Raw genomic sequence first — 15,635 nt, forward strand, 5'->3', positions numbered from 1 at the left:
CGAATGCTATGCACTAGTTGGTTAATGCAAGAACAGTACCTGTCAGAGGACCGACATTCCAAGCAATGTTGTTGCACCACCCAATGGCCTGAACCCAATGCACTGTACCAGCATTTATCCATACCAAGTCTCCAGGGCGCTGAATAAATCGATACACTGGCACATTGGCCTCATAAAGGTCCTCTAGGTTTGGCCACCATGAGCCCATCAAAAAATTAATGTTGTTCCTGATAAAGAAATAACATGTTGAAATATATTCATTACATTTTCACAAACTCAAAACTGCTTGATTACAATTAACATCCTTGTGAAAACTACAAATGCATTAATTTCTGCAATTTAAAACAGGTAGCCAAAAATGCTAGTAATTTAGCAAATAAACACTCCTCTCTAGGGCTTTAAGCAAAACATTCTAGCTGTGTGTGTGTTTGGTGGAGGAACAGTAAATTTGAGGTAATTGAAAGAAAGACAGGTCTGCATTTACATCACGCTTTTTGTGACCAATGAACATCTCAAAACACTTTACAGACAATGAAGCATTTTTGAACAACAGTCACTGTTATAAAGTAGGAAATGCAACAACCATTATGTATAAAGGAAACGCTCACAAGTTGTAGGGCGATAATCATCAGTTGTTTTGTGATGTTGACCGAGGGATAAACATTGCCTGACACATTGGGGGAAACCCTTTTCTTCGGTACAGTGCCATGGTATCTTTGACATCAATGAGAGATACGTTTGACCACATTGTTTTCACATTTCACCCAAAAATGATTTCCCAGTAGTACAGACAGACACCTTTTGGCCTGCTGAGTCTGCACCGACTCTCGGAACAGCATCCCAACCACACCCATTCCTCAACCCTATCCTTATAATCCTGTATTTTCCAGGGCTAATCCACCTAGTCCAGAACATCTCTGGTCACTACAGGGCAATTTAGCATGGCCAATCCACCTGGCCTTCACATCTTCAGACTATGGGACCACGGGACGTGCTCAGGTGTACCCTACAACTCTGTGGGAAGCTTGAGAAGTGATTGCTGGGCCTCTTACTGATATATTTGTACCATCAATAGTCACAGGTGAGGTGCCGGAAGACTGGAGGTTGGCTAACATGGTGCTACTGTTTAAGAAAGGTGTTAAGGACAAGCCAGGGAACTATAGATCAGTGAGCCTGATGGGTGGTGGGTAAGTTGTTAAGAGGGAATCCTGAGGGACAGGATGTACGTGTATTTGGAAAGGCAAGGTCTGATGAGGGATAGTCAACATGGCTTTGTGCATGGGAAATCATGTCTCTCAAACTTGATTGAGTTTTTTTGAAGTAGTAACAAAGAGGATTGATGAGGGCAGAGCGATAGATGTGATCTATATGACTTCAGTAAGGCATTCGACAAGGTTCCTCATGGGAGACTGGTTAGCAAGGTTAGACCTCACGGGAATACAGGGAGAACTAGCCATTTGGCTACAGAACTGGCTCAAAGGTAGAAGATAGAGGATGAAGATGGAGGATTGTTTTTCAGACTGGAAGGCTTCTGGAAGGCTTGTGACCAGTGGAGTGCCACAAGGATCGGTGTTGGGTCCACTACTTTTCATCATTTATATAAATGATTTGGATGTGAGCATAAAAGGTATAGTTAGTAAGTTTGCAGGTGACACCAAAATTAGAGGTGTAGTGAACAGCAAAGAAGGTTATCTCAGATTACAACGGGATCTTGATTAGGATGGGTTGAGAAGTAACAGATGGAGTTTAATTTAGATAAATGCGAGTTGCTGCATTTTAGGAAAGCGAATCTTAGCAGGACTTATACACTTAATGGTAAGGTCCTAGGGAGTGTTGCTGAACAAAGAGACCTTGGCGTTCAGATTCATAGCTCCTTGAAAGTGGAGTTGCAGGTAGATAGGATAGTGAAGGTGGCGTTTGGTATGCTTTCCTTTATTGGTCAGAGTATTGAGTACAGGAGTTGGGAGGCCATGTTGTGGCTGTACAGGACATTGTATAGGCCCCTGTTGGAATATTGCATGCAATTCTGGTCTCCTTCCTATCGGAAAGTTGTGAAACTTGAAGGGGTTCAGAAAAGGTTTACAAGAATGTTGCCAGGATTGGAGGATTTGAACTATAGGGAGAGGCTGAACAGGCTAGGGCTGTTTTCCCTGGAATGTCGGAGGCTGAGGGGTGACCTTATAGAGGTTTACACAATCATGAGGTGTACGGATAGGATAAACAGACAGTCTTTTCCCTGGGATCGGGGAGTCCAGAACTAGAGGGCATAGGTTTAGGGTGAGAGGGGAAAGATATAAAAGAGACCCAAGGGGCAATGTTTTCACTCAGAGGGTGGTACGTATATGGAATGAGGATGTGGTGGAGGCTGGTACAATTGCAACATTTAAGAGGCAATTGGATGGGTATATGAATAGGAAGGATTTGGAGGGATATGGGCCGGGTACTGGCCAGTGGGACTAGATTGGGTTGAGATATCTGGTCGGCGTGGACCGCTTGGACCAAAAGGTCTGTTTCCATGCTGTACATCTCTATGATACTGGACAGAAACATGATAAGGTTCTTTCAAGAAAAGACTGATCTGGATGGGTACAATGCAATGAGTAAAGATATAAATGGACTTTCAGAAAATCTTTGACAAAGACCCAAAAGTAGACAATAGACACTCTGGAAGTTGAAGGGCTGTAGCAAATTAGATGACAAATAGTTTAGAAGAGGAAAAAAAAAGAGCACAAGTTAAAACCTATTCCTTGGTGATTTAGAAATCGATCATAATGTTTCAAGGATTCTCTTTTGTAACTGCTTCTGGTTATTTTGATTTGATTAGATTCCCTACAGATTGGAAAGGGGCCATTCGGCCGAACAAGTCTACACCGACTCTCCGGATAGTAACCCATCCAGACCCATTCCCCAACATTTATCCCTAACTAATGCAGCTAACGCCATGGGCAATTTAGCATGGTTGATTCATCTGACCTGCACATTGAGTCATAGAGATGTGCAGCATGGAAACAGACCCTTCGGTCTAACCCGTCCATGCCGACCAGATATTCCAACCCAATCTAGTCCCACCTGCCAGCAGTTGGCCCATATCCCTCCAAACCCTTCCTATTCATATCTCTTAGATGTTGCAATTGTACCTGCCTCCACCATTTCCTCTGGCAGCTCATTCCATACCCGTACCACCCTCTGTGTGAAAATGTTGCCCTGTAGGTCTCTTTTATATCTTTCCTCTCTCACCCTAAACCTATGCTCTCTAGTTCTGGACTCCCGACCCACGGAAAAAAACTTTGCCTGGTGTATAAAGACTTCAGCAAGGCATTTGATAAGGTTCCCCATGGTAGGCTCATTCAGAAGGTCAGGAGGAAGGGGATACAGGGGAACTTAGCTGTCTGGATACAGAATTGGCTGGCCAACAGAAGACAGCGAGTGGTAGTAGAAGGAAAATATTCTGCCTGGAAGTCAGTGGTGAGTGGTGTTCCACAGGGCTCTGTCCTTGGGCCTCTACTGTTTGTAATTTTTATTAATGACTTGGATAGGGGATTGAAGGATGGATCAGCAAGTTTGCAGACGACACAAAGGTTGGGGGTGTCATTGACAGTATAGAGGGCTGTTGTAGGCTGCAGCGGGACATTGACAGGATGCAGAGATGGGCTGACAGGTGGCAGATGGAGTTCAACCTGCGAGGTGATGCATTTTGGAAGGTCGAATTTGAAGGTTGAGTACAGGATTAAGGATAGGATTCTTGGCAGTGTGGAGGAACAGAGGGATCTTGGTGTGCAGGTACATAGATCCCTTAAAATGGCCACCCAAGTGGACAGAGTTGTTAAGAAAGCATATAGTGTTTTGGCTTTCATTAACAGGGGGATTGAGTTTAAGAGCTGAGAGATCTTGTTGCAGCTCTATAAAACTTTGGTTAGGCCGCACTTGGAATACTGCATCCAGTTCTGGTCGCCCTATTATAGGAAAGATGTGGATGTTTTGGAGAGGGTTCAGAGGAGGTTTACCAGGATGCTGTCTGGGCTGGAGGGCTTATCTTATGAAGAGAGGTTGACTGAGCTCGGACTTTTTTCATTGGAGAAAAAGAGGAGGAGAGGGGACCTAATTGAGGTATACAAGATAATGAGAGGCATGGATAGAGTCGATAGCCAGAGACTATTTCCCAGGGCAGAAATGGCTAACACGAGAGGTCATAGTTTTAAGCTGATTGGAGGAAAGTATAGAGGGGATGTCAGAGGCGGGTTCTTTACACAGAGTTGAGAGAGCATGGAATGTGTTGCCAGCAGCAGTTGTGGATGCAAGGTCATTGGGGACATTTAAGAGACTATTGGACATGCATATGGTCACAGAAATTTGAGGGTGCATACATGAGGATCAGTGGTTGGCACAACATCTTGGGCTGAAGGGCCTGTTCTGTGCTGTACTGTTCTATGTTCTATGTTAACCCATCCATGCCCCTCATGATTTTGTAAACCTCTGTAAGGTCACCCTTCAGCCTCCTACACTCCAGGGAAAACAGCCCCAGCCTGTTCAGCCTCTCCCTAGAACTCAAATCCTCCAACCCTGGCAACATCCTTGTAAATCTTTTCTGAACCCTTTCAAGTTTCACAACATCTTTCCGATAGGAAGGAGACCAGAATTGCACGCAATATTCCAACAGTGGCCAAACCAATGTCCTGTACAGCCGCAACATGACCTTCCAACTCCTGTACTCAATACTCTGACCAATAAAGGAAAGCATACCAAACACTTTCTTCACTATCCTATCTACCTGCGACTCCACTTTCAAGGAGCTATGTGACATCTTTGGATTGTAGGAGGAAGCCAGAGCACCCAGAGGAAACCCACGCAGACACAGGGAGAATGTGCAAATTCCACATAGACAATCACCAGAGGGTGGAATTGAACCCGGGTCCCTGGTGCTGTGAGGCAGCAGTGCTAACCACTGAGCCACATGCCGCCCTTTTGCATATCAATGATGTGGATATAGCATCAGACGAAGCAGAATCCAAATTTGTAGAGAGTTTGGTTAAAGATTCTGAAGATCACAGCAAGAATACAAAAAGTATATGGGCTAAAAAACATAGGAAATTAATTCAATCACAGTGAATCCAAAAGGTAGGAAATTTGAATGGCAAGAAACAAAAAGTCAGACTGGCCAAAGTCTGGGACTCACTACCCAAAATAGTGGTACAGGCAGTAACCTTCACATTTAAAATGTTCTTGGATATACTGCTGAAGTACTGTACTATGGTTCGAGAACTGGAAAGTGGAATTAGATGGATAGCTTTGGCCAGCACATACACAATTAGCCAAAAGCTTCCTCCAACTCTGAATTTTCTATTTGCTATGTGTCTATGTTAGACCAAGGTTGCATGGATAACAGCACATAAGGGAGTTGTGTTAATGTAGAGCAGAAACATTTTAAAAAATTGTTGCGTAGCTGTGCAATGTATTAAAATTATGACTGATACAGAGACCATGCAACAAATTGATTAGATAGGTAGCTGAAGGAAATGGGAACAATGAAATATAGAAGGAGTAGGAACATGGGACTACTGGTGATGTGAAAGACAGACACAAAGTCTATAAATGGTCCCTATGTGGCATGCTGACTCATGGAGACCCTGTTTTGTAACTGATCAAAATGGAGAAGATTCATTGTGAAAGTGACCAACACAGCAAAACATTTCACCGAGAATGTGGAGAAGTGAAATCCGGAGGAGCATTCATTCTAGCCAACCCATCTAGCTAACCCTCGAAGTACCACCTGCTCCACGAGGCACAGTCTACCGATCACAGATTGACTAACGCAGCCATCTCCGATACCAGTGAACTGAGATGTACTATTCAACTTCAGAGCAAATACATATCACTTTGTTTTGAATTGACAGATTTAAGCTTAAAAGATAAGATTACTGATTGCATTGCTATGTCAAAGGTATAAGAAAAGAAGAGATTATATTTTATCTGGCAACAAGGCGGCATTATCAACACAGAATGAAAGCAACTCTCAAATCTACAATGAATATACATTTCAGAGTCCGACAGTCAACAAGATTTTTTTTTTGGCCTTGTTCATACATTTGCTTATATAGTTTACAAGTATCTCATTTCTATTACATGCCATGCTGCTCGTACACAAAAAAAATTAACGATCTATCTTTATTGGCCTTGAATTTGAATCACCGTTTGCCGAGTTATATTTAGTTACAGTACCAGTCTTCCATATGCTTCATAGCAATTAACCATACAAACCTTTAACAATGTTAACACCATAACTTCTATATAGCTGACATTTTAAAAATAATTTGCAAATAGGATTTAAGCTACGAGTATTATAGCGACAAATCTGATTAATTTGAGGGAAATTGATGTCTTTGTGCGGCATGCCCCAGACAAAAGCCTATTCGTTTAAACAAGCTGCCTGGCAATGTAATTTCTATAACGTGAGCAACTTTTGCATTTTGAGCATTCAACAGGAGTTCCAGACAGACAGTTTCAGAATATAAATCTTGTCTGTTACCTCGCCCTTGGCTCAGTACACATCTGCATCCAACATTTGATACTCCTATTAAGGAAACTGCCTGATTATCTATGTAAAACAGATGCTCCATAAATGTTGAACAACAGCTTAATTTCTAGACCTAGGGACTTCCTAAATTTATAAGTATTAGTTCTAATCAAACATAACGAGCTTAGCTCAGATACATCTTTAAATGGAAGCTTCAACAAGTTTATCATGAAACATAGTCATCTGAGAAGTCAAACCACAGCATTGTTGGAAATTCCATTAATGTTATTCTATTTCATTAACTGTAAAGTATATAAGGTGATGTGAGATGGTGAAAAGGTGCTAAATAAGCTCATTTTACAAAATCATAATAGAAAGCAAACTATATGGACATTATTTTTCTCTCCACCTAATAATTCCTGTCACAGGAAATTTAAATTTGCTATTCTGCTCTAGCTTATTTGGTAGGGTGCAAAACCAACAGCAATCCAAAATCAACTAGCTAAATCAACCATTCTTAAGAATTGTCTGGGAAAAACTACCAAACTTTTGGCAGTTATGTTTAATTGATTCAAGAACTAAGTCTAAACCATACTTCACTGGGGGAAAAAAAAATGGCAGCTGAGACTACAGTTTTCAAATTACAGGAAACTTTGTTCTAACTGGCACCTAATGAACTAGCACTCTCAATAAACAGCAAAAATTATATACATGAAACATTGGAGTTTAGAGTATTACTATCATCACCAAACGGTCAGTTGAGTGTATGAGTGAGAAGGCTCTCCGTCACAAAGTTTTATTTAAGTTATTATTTAAGTGATTTATGCTGTAAATAAAGTTTAACAGTGGTGTGTATACCCCACGCATCATGTTTATATTACTTGGTGTGTATTTTAACATAGATTAAGGTTGGCCTCTTGATCAACTGGAATATTTTATCAATGAGTAGACTTTTGGTCCCATAACTGCCGGTTGCTAAAACGTTTGCTGAATTATTGAGGCTAAATTCAAATACAGGTTCCAGAAATTAAAGGTTGGTGCATTAATCCAGTGCCAGCTAAATTGAAAATATTTATGCAGATCTTTCATTTTCTACAGGCTTGATCAAAAAGACAGATTGTAAGCAGGTCTTATAGGAGGAGAAGTGAAGGAGAGAGAATTCCAGATCTTAGAACCTAGACAGCTGAAGGCTGAGACAATGGGGATGTGGAACCACAAAAAGCCAGAGCTGGAGGAACGCAGAAGTATTGAGGGTTGTAGTGCTATAGAAGGTTGTAAAGATAGGAAGTGGGGAGAGATCATGAAGGGAATTGAATGCTTCCACAAGAACTTGCTTGCCTGTGCAAGAGAAAGAACATAGGGGTGATGGGTTAAATGGGACCTGGTATGGATTAAGTCATGGACAGAGTTTTGATTAAGCTCAAGTCTATAGGAGTAGTTCAAGAATTGAATGAAAGGAAAACATGAATCTGGATTTAACCAGTTCACGAACGAGCTTTTCAGCAACAGATGACAGGAGACAAAAGCAGAAAAGGGCAATGTAATGAAGATGGATTTGGTTGGTTTTTGGAGAATAGAATAACTTTTGTCACATATATTCAATGGAGTATAGTGGAAGGTTTATACACCGCCAATTACAGCACTGACTCAGATACAAACATACAAAGGCAGTTTCTTCACAATTATGAAATAAAAATGTCCAGCATAACAGAAATAATAGTTCAATTCAGCAGACCACGCAAGCAACTAGCTTCCAGTCCGCAGTGGGCCTTGCCTCTACACCATGTCGGTGACATGGCACGGTGGGAGGCCACTGCAAGGGGCCAGAAGGTTGCCATGCCACGTCAGGAGACCACTGCACCAGGTCACCGTGCTATTATCAGGAGCTGCTGCTTGCTGGAAGCCGGAGTCGAAGAGGAATACCAAAGGGAAAAAGCAAAATTACTGAGAGAAAGAAAAATAGAAGAAAAAGAAAAGAAAAAAAAAGTGGGCAGAGCAGATGGGCTGGAGGATGCTACTCTGCTGTCATCTTCCACCATTTGTGAAAATGATATGATAAGCTGTGGTAGGTTGTTGAGTGCGAGATCAATCCCCACCATATTGCTGCAAGGAAAATTCAGCATCCCCACACACTATCTTCTTCACAAGATTTTAAATTGCTCTTTGGAAAGGAGAAAATATTTAGGCTTTATGTCACATATTCGCATATTTTCTCATACTTTTCAAATGATTTTAAAATAGAGCTGCTTAAAAAAAGCATGCTTACTGGCAAAACATTCTTACTTTTCACAGAAGTCATTCATAACTGCCCAGTATGATTCAGGTACAGCAAACCATTCACAATCTCCAGGACCTATATTAATATTAACAGAGCAGAAATTGTTGTTTTCTTGATGACCTGTAAGTAAAAGCAAAACAGTGAAAAGTGGCTAAAAATGAAAATTTAAATGCATTGATCAAGTTTCCATTTACAAACTTCTGCTCAGTATTTTGTGATCTGTCAAATTAAATAGCATTGCAAAGCAAAAATAAAAAACTTGCCCTAGTGTATAGTTCCTTCTATCATTTCAATTCGTATCCATCTCATGGCAAAATTAACCCCTACAAGTTTGCATTATCTATATTGTTCATTGAATGCTGTTTAATCTCAGAGGCCCAAGTTATTGCTGTTACATACGTGCAAAACCCAGCTGTCTTATCCATTATCGCTGGCATGCGAGTTCCCCCCATATTTCCTACAAAGTGATAAGTATCACTGCTAATCCAATTAATGCATCACTTGCTGCATTACTTTCTTAAGAAAACAACATGAATCTGAAAAATATTCAGAAGGTATCAGTTATCAGTATCTTAAAGCTCTTACTGGGGTTATTTAACTCTAATAATGTCAAATATTAAACAGTTTTCTAAACCTAAGTTCCTAATTTTTTCAACAGTTGGGAGTTCAATTAGAACTTTTGATAAATAGTAGTTGATTACAAGGGAGTAAAATAAAGCAAAAACTCCAGATTTTAAAAATCAGTGAAATTCAAGTGGTTTGTTAATTTTTCAAATTGAGACTAAATTACTGTTTACTTTCTATTGCTTGTCTGGCTTTTAAACAAAGAAATTGCATGGTTCTAAGAACCATAGCTTCCTCCTGAGTTTTCAGTTAGGCCATTATGTAATAGTTTTTCTAATCAACTCCCAAAGGACTGCACAGTGCTTTGTATATTTTGATAACATTTCATTGTGAAATTCAATGTCTGCCACCACCTGCACATAACCACTGTATGGGGGCAAGCTCTGCGTATCATCACTGCCCAGGACCTGACCTCTGTTGGGTTCCAAGAGTTAATGCCAGATGCAGAGCAAACGACCAACTGGACTGCCAACACACTGCAAAAGGAAGAAGGGTGATTAGAAGCCACAGATATCCGCTTCAGTACCACTCTTCTGTGCTCAATGCAAAACAAAAAAAAAAGCATAAAACTGCTTTAGCTACCAAATAAATGTTAAATTATTTCTCTACTTTTCTGATACTTCCAAAATGGAGACAGTAAAAGGTATGCTGAAAATCCCCTGCAACCCAAACTCACTAAGCGTAGCACATATATAATCATTTAATAACAGGTTTATGGATCACATTATTTTGCTTGTCCATGTCTGTTATTGTTTAGTCGTCAATTTGCACAATACATTTTAGATACAAGTATTATTTTAATGAATTTCTTCAAGAGGAAGTACATAACGTCACAATAGGTCTCTCCCCATAGATTTTCTAGAAATGTTCTAAGTACGTTGTGTTCATACTGAACAATTCTGGAATATTGTCACTTTCAGATTTTTATTCTCAAAACTTGACACTTTGTTTTAGGCTTCAGTCTGGATTTCCTCCTTGTTCTTCAACCAAAATCATCAAACTAAACAATCTAATAATGTGTCACAGTTCAGTTTATGGGAGTTCGTTGTGGAGAAAAAAAAAGGCCTCTGCATTTCTACATTACAGTAGTGACTACTTAAATGGGATGTAAGGCAAGCCTTATAGCGATGGAAGTTGAAGAGCAAGTTTTTTCTGTAATAGAAACTAGGAGCAGGGGTAAGCCAAATGGCTCTGAGCCTGCTCTGCCACTTGATAGGGGATTGGCCACTATCCTATCTCGACGTCATATTTCGGTTTTCTCTCCATCCCCCTTTATGTCTTAAAATCTTAAAAAATCTTTCTTGAAAATATTCATTGACTTGAACTTCATAGCCTTACGTAGAGGATATTTGCATAGGTTCATTTCCCTTTGAGTTGGTCCTCATTTCAGTCAGCATGGAAACAGATCCTTCAGTCCAACTTGTCCATGCCAAACAAGTTTTCCAAATTGAACTAGCCACACTTACCTGCATTTGGCCCATATCCCGCTAAACTGTTCTTATTTATGTACCTGTCCAAATATCTTTTAAATGATGTCACTGTACCTGCATTACCACATCCTCTGGCAGCGCATTTCACGTCAGAATGTGTGAAAAGGTTGCCCTCCAGGTCCCTTTAACTCTTTGTTCTCTCAATTAAAAATAAAAAACCCTAGCTTTGAACTCTCCCCACCGTTGGGAAAAGACTTTTGCTATTCACCTTAACTATGCCCCAGATTTTATAAACCTGTATATAAGGTGACCACTCAACCTCCTAAACTCCAGTGAAAGAGGTCCCAGCCTATCCTACTTCTCCTTGTCATTCAGAACCTCCAGTCTCAGCAACATTCTGGTAATTTTTTTCTGAATCCTCTCCAGTTCAATAACATGCTGAGACTAGGACTCTTAACTAGCCAAAAGGAAGCAATCTCTGACCATCTAATTAGCATTTATTTAGTTCTGTTCTTACAATTCTCAATCCTATGGTCTACCCCAGTTCCCACTGCTTCTAGATGACGCTACCAGGGCAAACATCCTCCTTGCATCTAGTCTAACCAGCCCTGTTAAAATTTTTTGTATCAGACCTCTTCACATCCTTAACTTTTGTGAATACAGGTCCAATTGAATCAATATCTCCTCATAGTGCAGTCCTGCCAACCTAGTGGACCTCTGTTGCATCTTCTCTATTGCAAGTATATCCTCTCGTAGGTAGAGACACTAGACTGTGTTCAGTAGCCCAGGCGTGGTCTCACTAAATAAACAAGACATCCATACCTGTCCACTTGAATCATCTCACAAAATATTATTTGCCTACCCAATTGCTTGCTGCACCTGCATAAGTTCATTGACTGGTGTACATTCACATTTCCCAACATATTGTGATTTATTTAATACTCTTGCTTTCTGTTTTTCAGTGTATACTTCACATTTAGCCACAATGTACTGCATTCTGTGTTTGCCCACTCAACTTGTTTAAATCACCTTGAAGTCTCCTTGCATCCTCTTCATAAACCCAACTGAGTTTTGTGCAGTCAGCAAACTTATAAATGTTGCACTTGGCTCCCTTACCATGGTTAATTATGTATATTGTAAATAGATGAGGCTCAAGCATGATCCTTGCAGTCACCTACTAGTCATACAGTCAGAGATGTGCAGCATGGAAAAAGACCTCTCGGTCCAACTCGTCCATGCCGACCAGATATCCCAACCCAATCTGGCCCATATCCCTCCAAACGCTTGCTATTCATATACCCATCCAGATGTCTCTTAAATGTTGCAATTGTACCAGCCTCCACCACCTCCTCTGGTAGCTCATTCCATACACGTACCACCGTCTGTGTGAAAAAATTGCCCTTTAGGTCTCTTTTATATCTTCCCCCTGTCACCCTAAACCGATGCCCTCTAGTTCTGGACACCCACAACCCAGGGAAAGGACTTTGTCTATTTATCCTATTCATGCCCTTCATGATTTTATAAACCTCTGTAAGGTCACCCCTCAGCCTCCGATGCTCCAGAGAAAGCAGCCCTAGCCTATTCAGCCTCTCCCTATAGCTCAAATCCTTCAACCCTGGCAACATCCTTGTAAATCTTTTCTGAATTCTTTCACGTTTCACAACATCTTTCCAATAGGAAGGAGACCAGAAATGGATGCAATATTCCAACAGGGGCCTAATCAATGTCCTGTACAGCCGCAACATGACTTCCCAATATTGCCAGCCCAAAAGAAAAGACCCATTTATCTTCATTTTGTTTCCTGTCTGTCCACCAATTCTGAATCCATGCCATTATACTAAACCTGACCTGACCTCCCAGTCACCACAGATTTTAATTCCCCTTCCCACTCCTTTTCTGACGTGACCATCCCTGGCCTCCTCCAATGCCACAGCGAATCAGACGGCAAATTGAAGGAACATCAGCTCATCTTCCGCCTGGGCAGCCTACAGCCTGAAGGACACAACATTGAGTTCTCCAATTTCAAATAACCTCTCTCCCATCTCCCAACTCCCTTCCCAGGTCCTCCCCCACCCTTCCACATTCCTCTGATCGACCCTTCCTTCCAGCTACCAATCAAATTCATTCCTCCCATCGACCAACCAGGTGGTACCCCCTATCTGTGTTCACCTATCCTTACCTCACCACCAAAACCTCCCCCACCCCTCCACACCATGTCCAGCTCCCCTTACACTCACCCCCGGTCCTGGAGAAGGCTTACATGCGAAAATGTTGACTTCTCCACCTCCTGATGCTGCCTGGCTTGCCGTGTTCTTCCAGCCTCCTGCTCGTCTGCCTTGGATTCCATCATCTGCAGTTTTTTTGTCTCTAAATATATTAAACCATCGTATGTGTTTTAACTTTGCCCACTAACCTCCTATGAGTGTTCTTAAAAAAAGTCTTCTGAAAATCAAAATATACCATATTACTGCTTCTCCCTCACCTACTGAGCTACATCCTCAAGAAATGACAGTAGATTTGCTAAGCATGATTTGCCATTCATAAACCAATGCTGACTTGACCAATCATGTTAATGCTTCCAAATATTCTGATACCACATTGTTTATAATAGGTTTTAGCACTTTCCCATAATTCTAATGTTGGGCTAACTGGTCTGCAATTCTATTCGCTCCCTTCCCTCAACAGCCACCAATCTGGGTGAGCTTTTCCAGAGTCTGTAGAATTTTGAAAAATGAAGAATGCATCTAATATTTCCAGGGCCACTTCCTTTTATACTCTGGGATATAGATCACCAGGGTCTGATATCTATCAACCTTTAATTTCCTCAGCACTGTTAACTTTTAAATACTGATTTCCTTCAATTCTGCAAACACACGAGACCACTGATTCCTAACATGTGTGCGTGTCCACTTTTATGAGGCGAAAACCAAAGTATCCAAGTTCTGAAGAGTAGTCATACTGGATGTGAAACATTAACTGTTTTTCTCTTCCACAGATGGTGCCAGATCTGCCGAGTTTCTCCAGCATTGTCTGCCCAATTCTCATTATAATTTCCCTGATTTCTAACTGTTAGTGACCTAACTTGTCTTTATTAATTTTTTACTCTTAATGTATTTATAGAAACTGGCCATGAAATCTTCTATGTTCCTCTCAATTTTATTCTCACACGACCTTCCTCTTTTGATCAACATTTTTGCTCTCAATCTTCGGGTTTGTTGCTTTCTCTTGCAATTTTGGATCTAATACTATCCCTAAATGCTTTCAAGGGTTGACCCACCTTTACGCTTTTGGTTTTGCATCAGACAGGAATAATTGTTACTTCAGGAAAATGAACATGAATTACATGAACCATTGTTTGTCCATCGTCAATCCTTTAGCAATGTTCTCTAATTTATCAATTCGCACCTCATAGCTCCCTTTATTTAGATTCAGGACTCTAATTTTGCATTCAACTACGTCACTCTCCACCTTTATGTAGAATTCCATCGTTTTACAGTCGCTCTTCCCCAAGGGTTTAGACAGATTACAAATTAATACTTTATCATTGGACTGGGTGTTGCGCAGAGTAGTCTGTGCTGGTTGTTTCCTGTATTGGTCTTTAAAAAAGCATTAAGTACACACTCCAGGAAGTCCTCTCCCACAATACCATTGCTAGTTTTGTTTGTCCAATCTAAATTCTACAAAAAGTCTTCCACGATTGCAGCTATGCCCTTTTGCCATGAAGCTCTGATTTCTTTCTTAATGCCTTCCCTTACAGCTCCACTGTTTTTGGGGGCCAAGAAACACACCCCGCCAATGGTTTCTACCACATGATGATTATAATCTCCACTCAAACAGATCTCACATCAAGATTTTCCAGTCAATACCAATTCCTCACCATTTAATTAACTGCTTTACTAATAACACTACCTCACCTCCTTACCTTTGTTATCCTTCCTAAATAACGAACGTCTTTAGTCACCATGCAGCCTTGTCTCTGTAATTGAAACTTTATTACTATCAATTATATCAATTTGCACAGCAAATGTATTGACCTTAATGTAAATATTCCATGCATTAAGGCAAAGTCTTTGGACTTACGTTTTTTTAAATCTTATTAATTATACAGTCCTAGTGGCATACAGCACAGAAATAGTTTCTTCAGCATGATTTGTCCATGCCAACCAGGTCTCCTAAACTGAATGAGCCACGTTTGCCTGGCTTTGGTCAATATCCTGCTAAGTCGAATGTGGTGCTGAAAATGTCTAGGTCAGACAGCATCCAAGGAGCAGGAGAATCAATGTTTCAGGCATAAGCCCTTCATCAGGGATGAACCTTTGGGACGGCGGAGGGGGGGGGGGGGGAGGATGTTGAGAGATAAATGGGACGGGGTGGAGCTAGAGGGAAGATAGCTGAGAATGCAGGGAGGGTGGAGCGGATAGATGGGATAGGTGATGGACAGGTTAGGAAAATGGTGCTGAGTTGGAGGCTTGAGACTAAGCATCGAGATTAAGCATCCCTTAAATGATTTGAGATTTGATAAGCCATTAATAGTATAGTGCTTATCCTTCACCCTTTTGGAAATAAATGTATTATTACATCAGCAACTCTCCAGTCCACAGCATAATTCTCACTTTAGGAAGGCTAAAATATACGCCCGGAGTTTATGATATCTCCTTTTGAGCAGCTCAGGCTGACAGCCTTCAGACTGCAGTGACTTGCCTTATACTCTTGTATACATCAACAGCTTAAATGTATACGGCAAAATGTCTTAAAATGATTCAAGGTGGGGGGAGGGGAAATGAGGAAACTG

General features: G+C 40.9%; 1 protein-coding gene across 5 annotated transcripts in view; it reads right to left on the reverse strand.

Annotated features, from left to right (window-relative positions):
* kdm6a (lysine (K)-specific demethylase 6A) overlaps window positions 1–15,635 on the reverse strand; it is a 243,113-nt gene that overhangs the window by 16,135 nt on the left and 211,343 nt on the right. For 4 of the 5 annotated variants that reach the window (XR_015758897.1, XM_043700863.2, XM_043700864.2 and 1 more), the window contains 2 exons: window positions 8,795–8,909; window positions 40–227 (listed from right to left, as the gene is read on the reverse strand). Coding sequence is in view for 4 of the 5 variants with exons in the window: in XM_043700863.2 (XP_043556798.1) it covers window positions 40–227; window positions 8,795–8,909 (303 nt within the window). In the remaining variant the exon portion in view is untranslated. The other variant, XM_043700865.2, reaches the window with a different exon arrangement.

The sequence above is a fragment of the Chiloscyllium plagiosum genome, unplaced genomic scaffold, assembly GCF_037043375.1.
Source record: "Chiloscyllium plagiosum isolate Xiang-an unplaced genomic scaffold, Cpla_swu_hap1 HiC_scaffold_12, whole genome shotgun sequence".
NCBI classification, from domain to species: Eukaryota; Metazoa; Chordata; class Chondrichthyes; order Orectolobiformes; family Hemiscylliidae; genus Chiloscyllium; species Chiloscyllium plagiosum.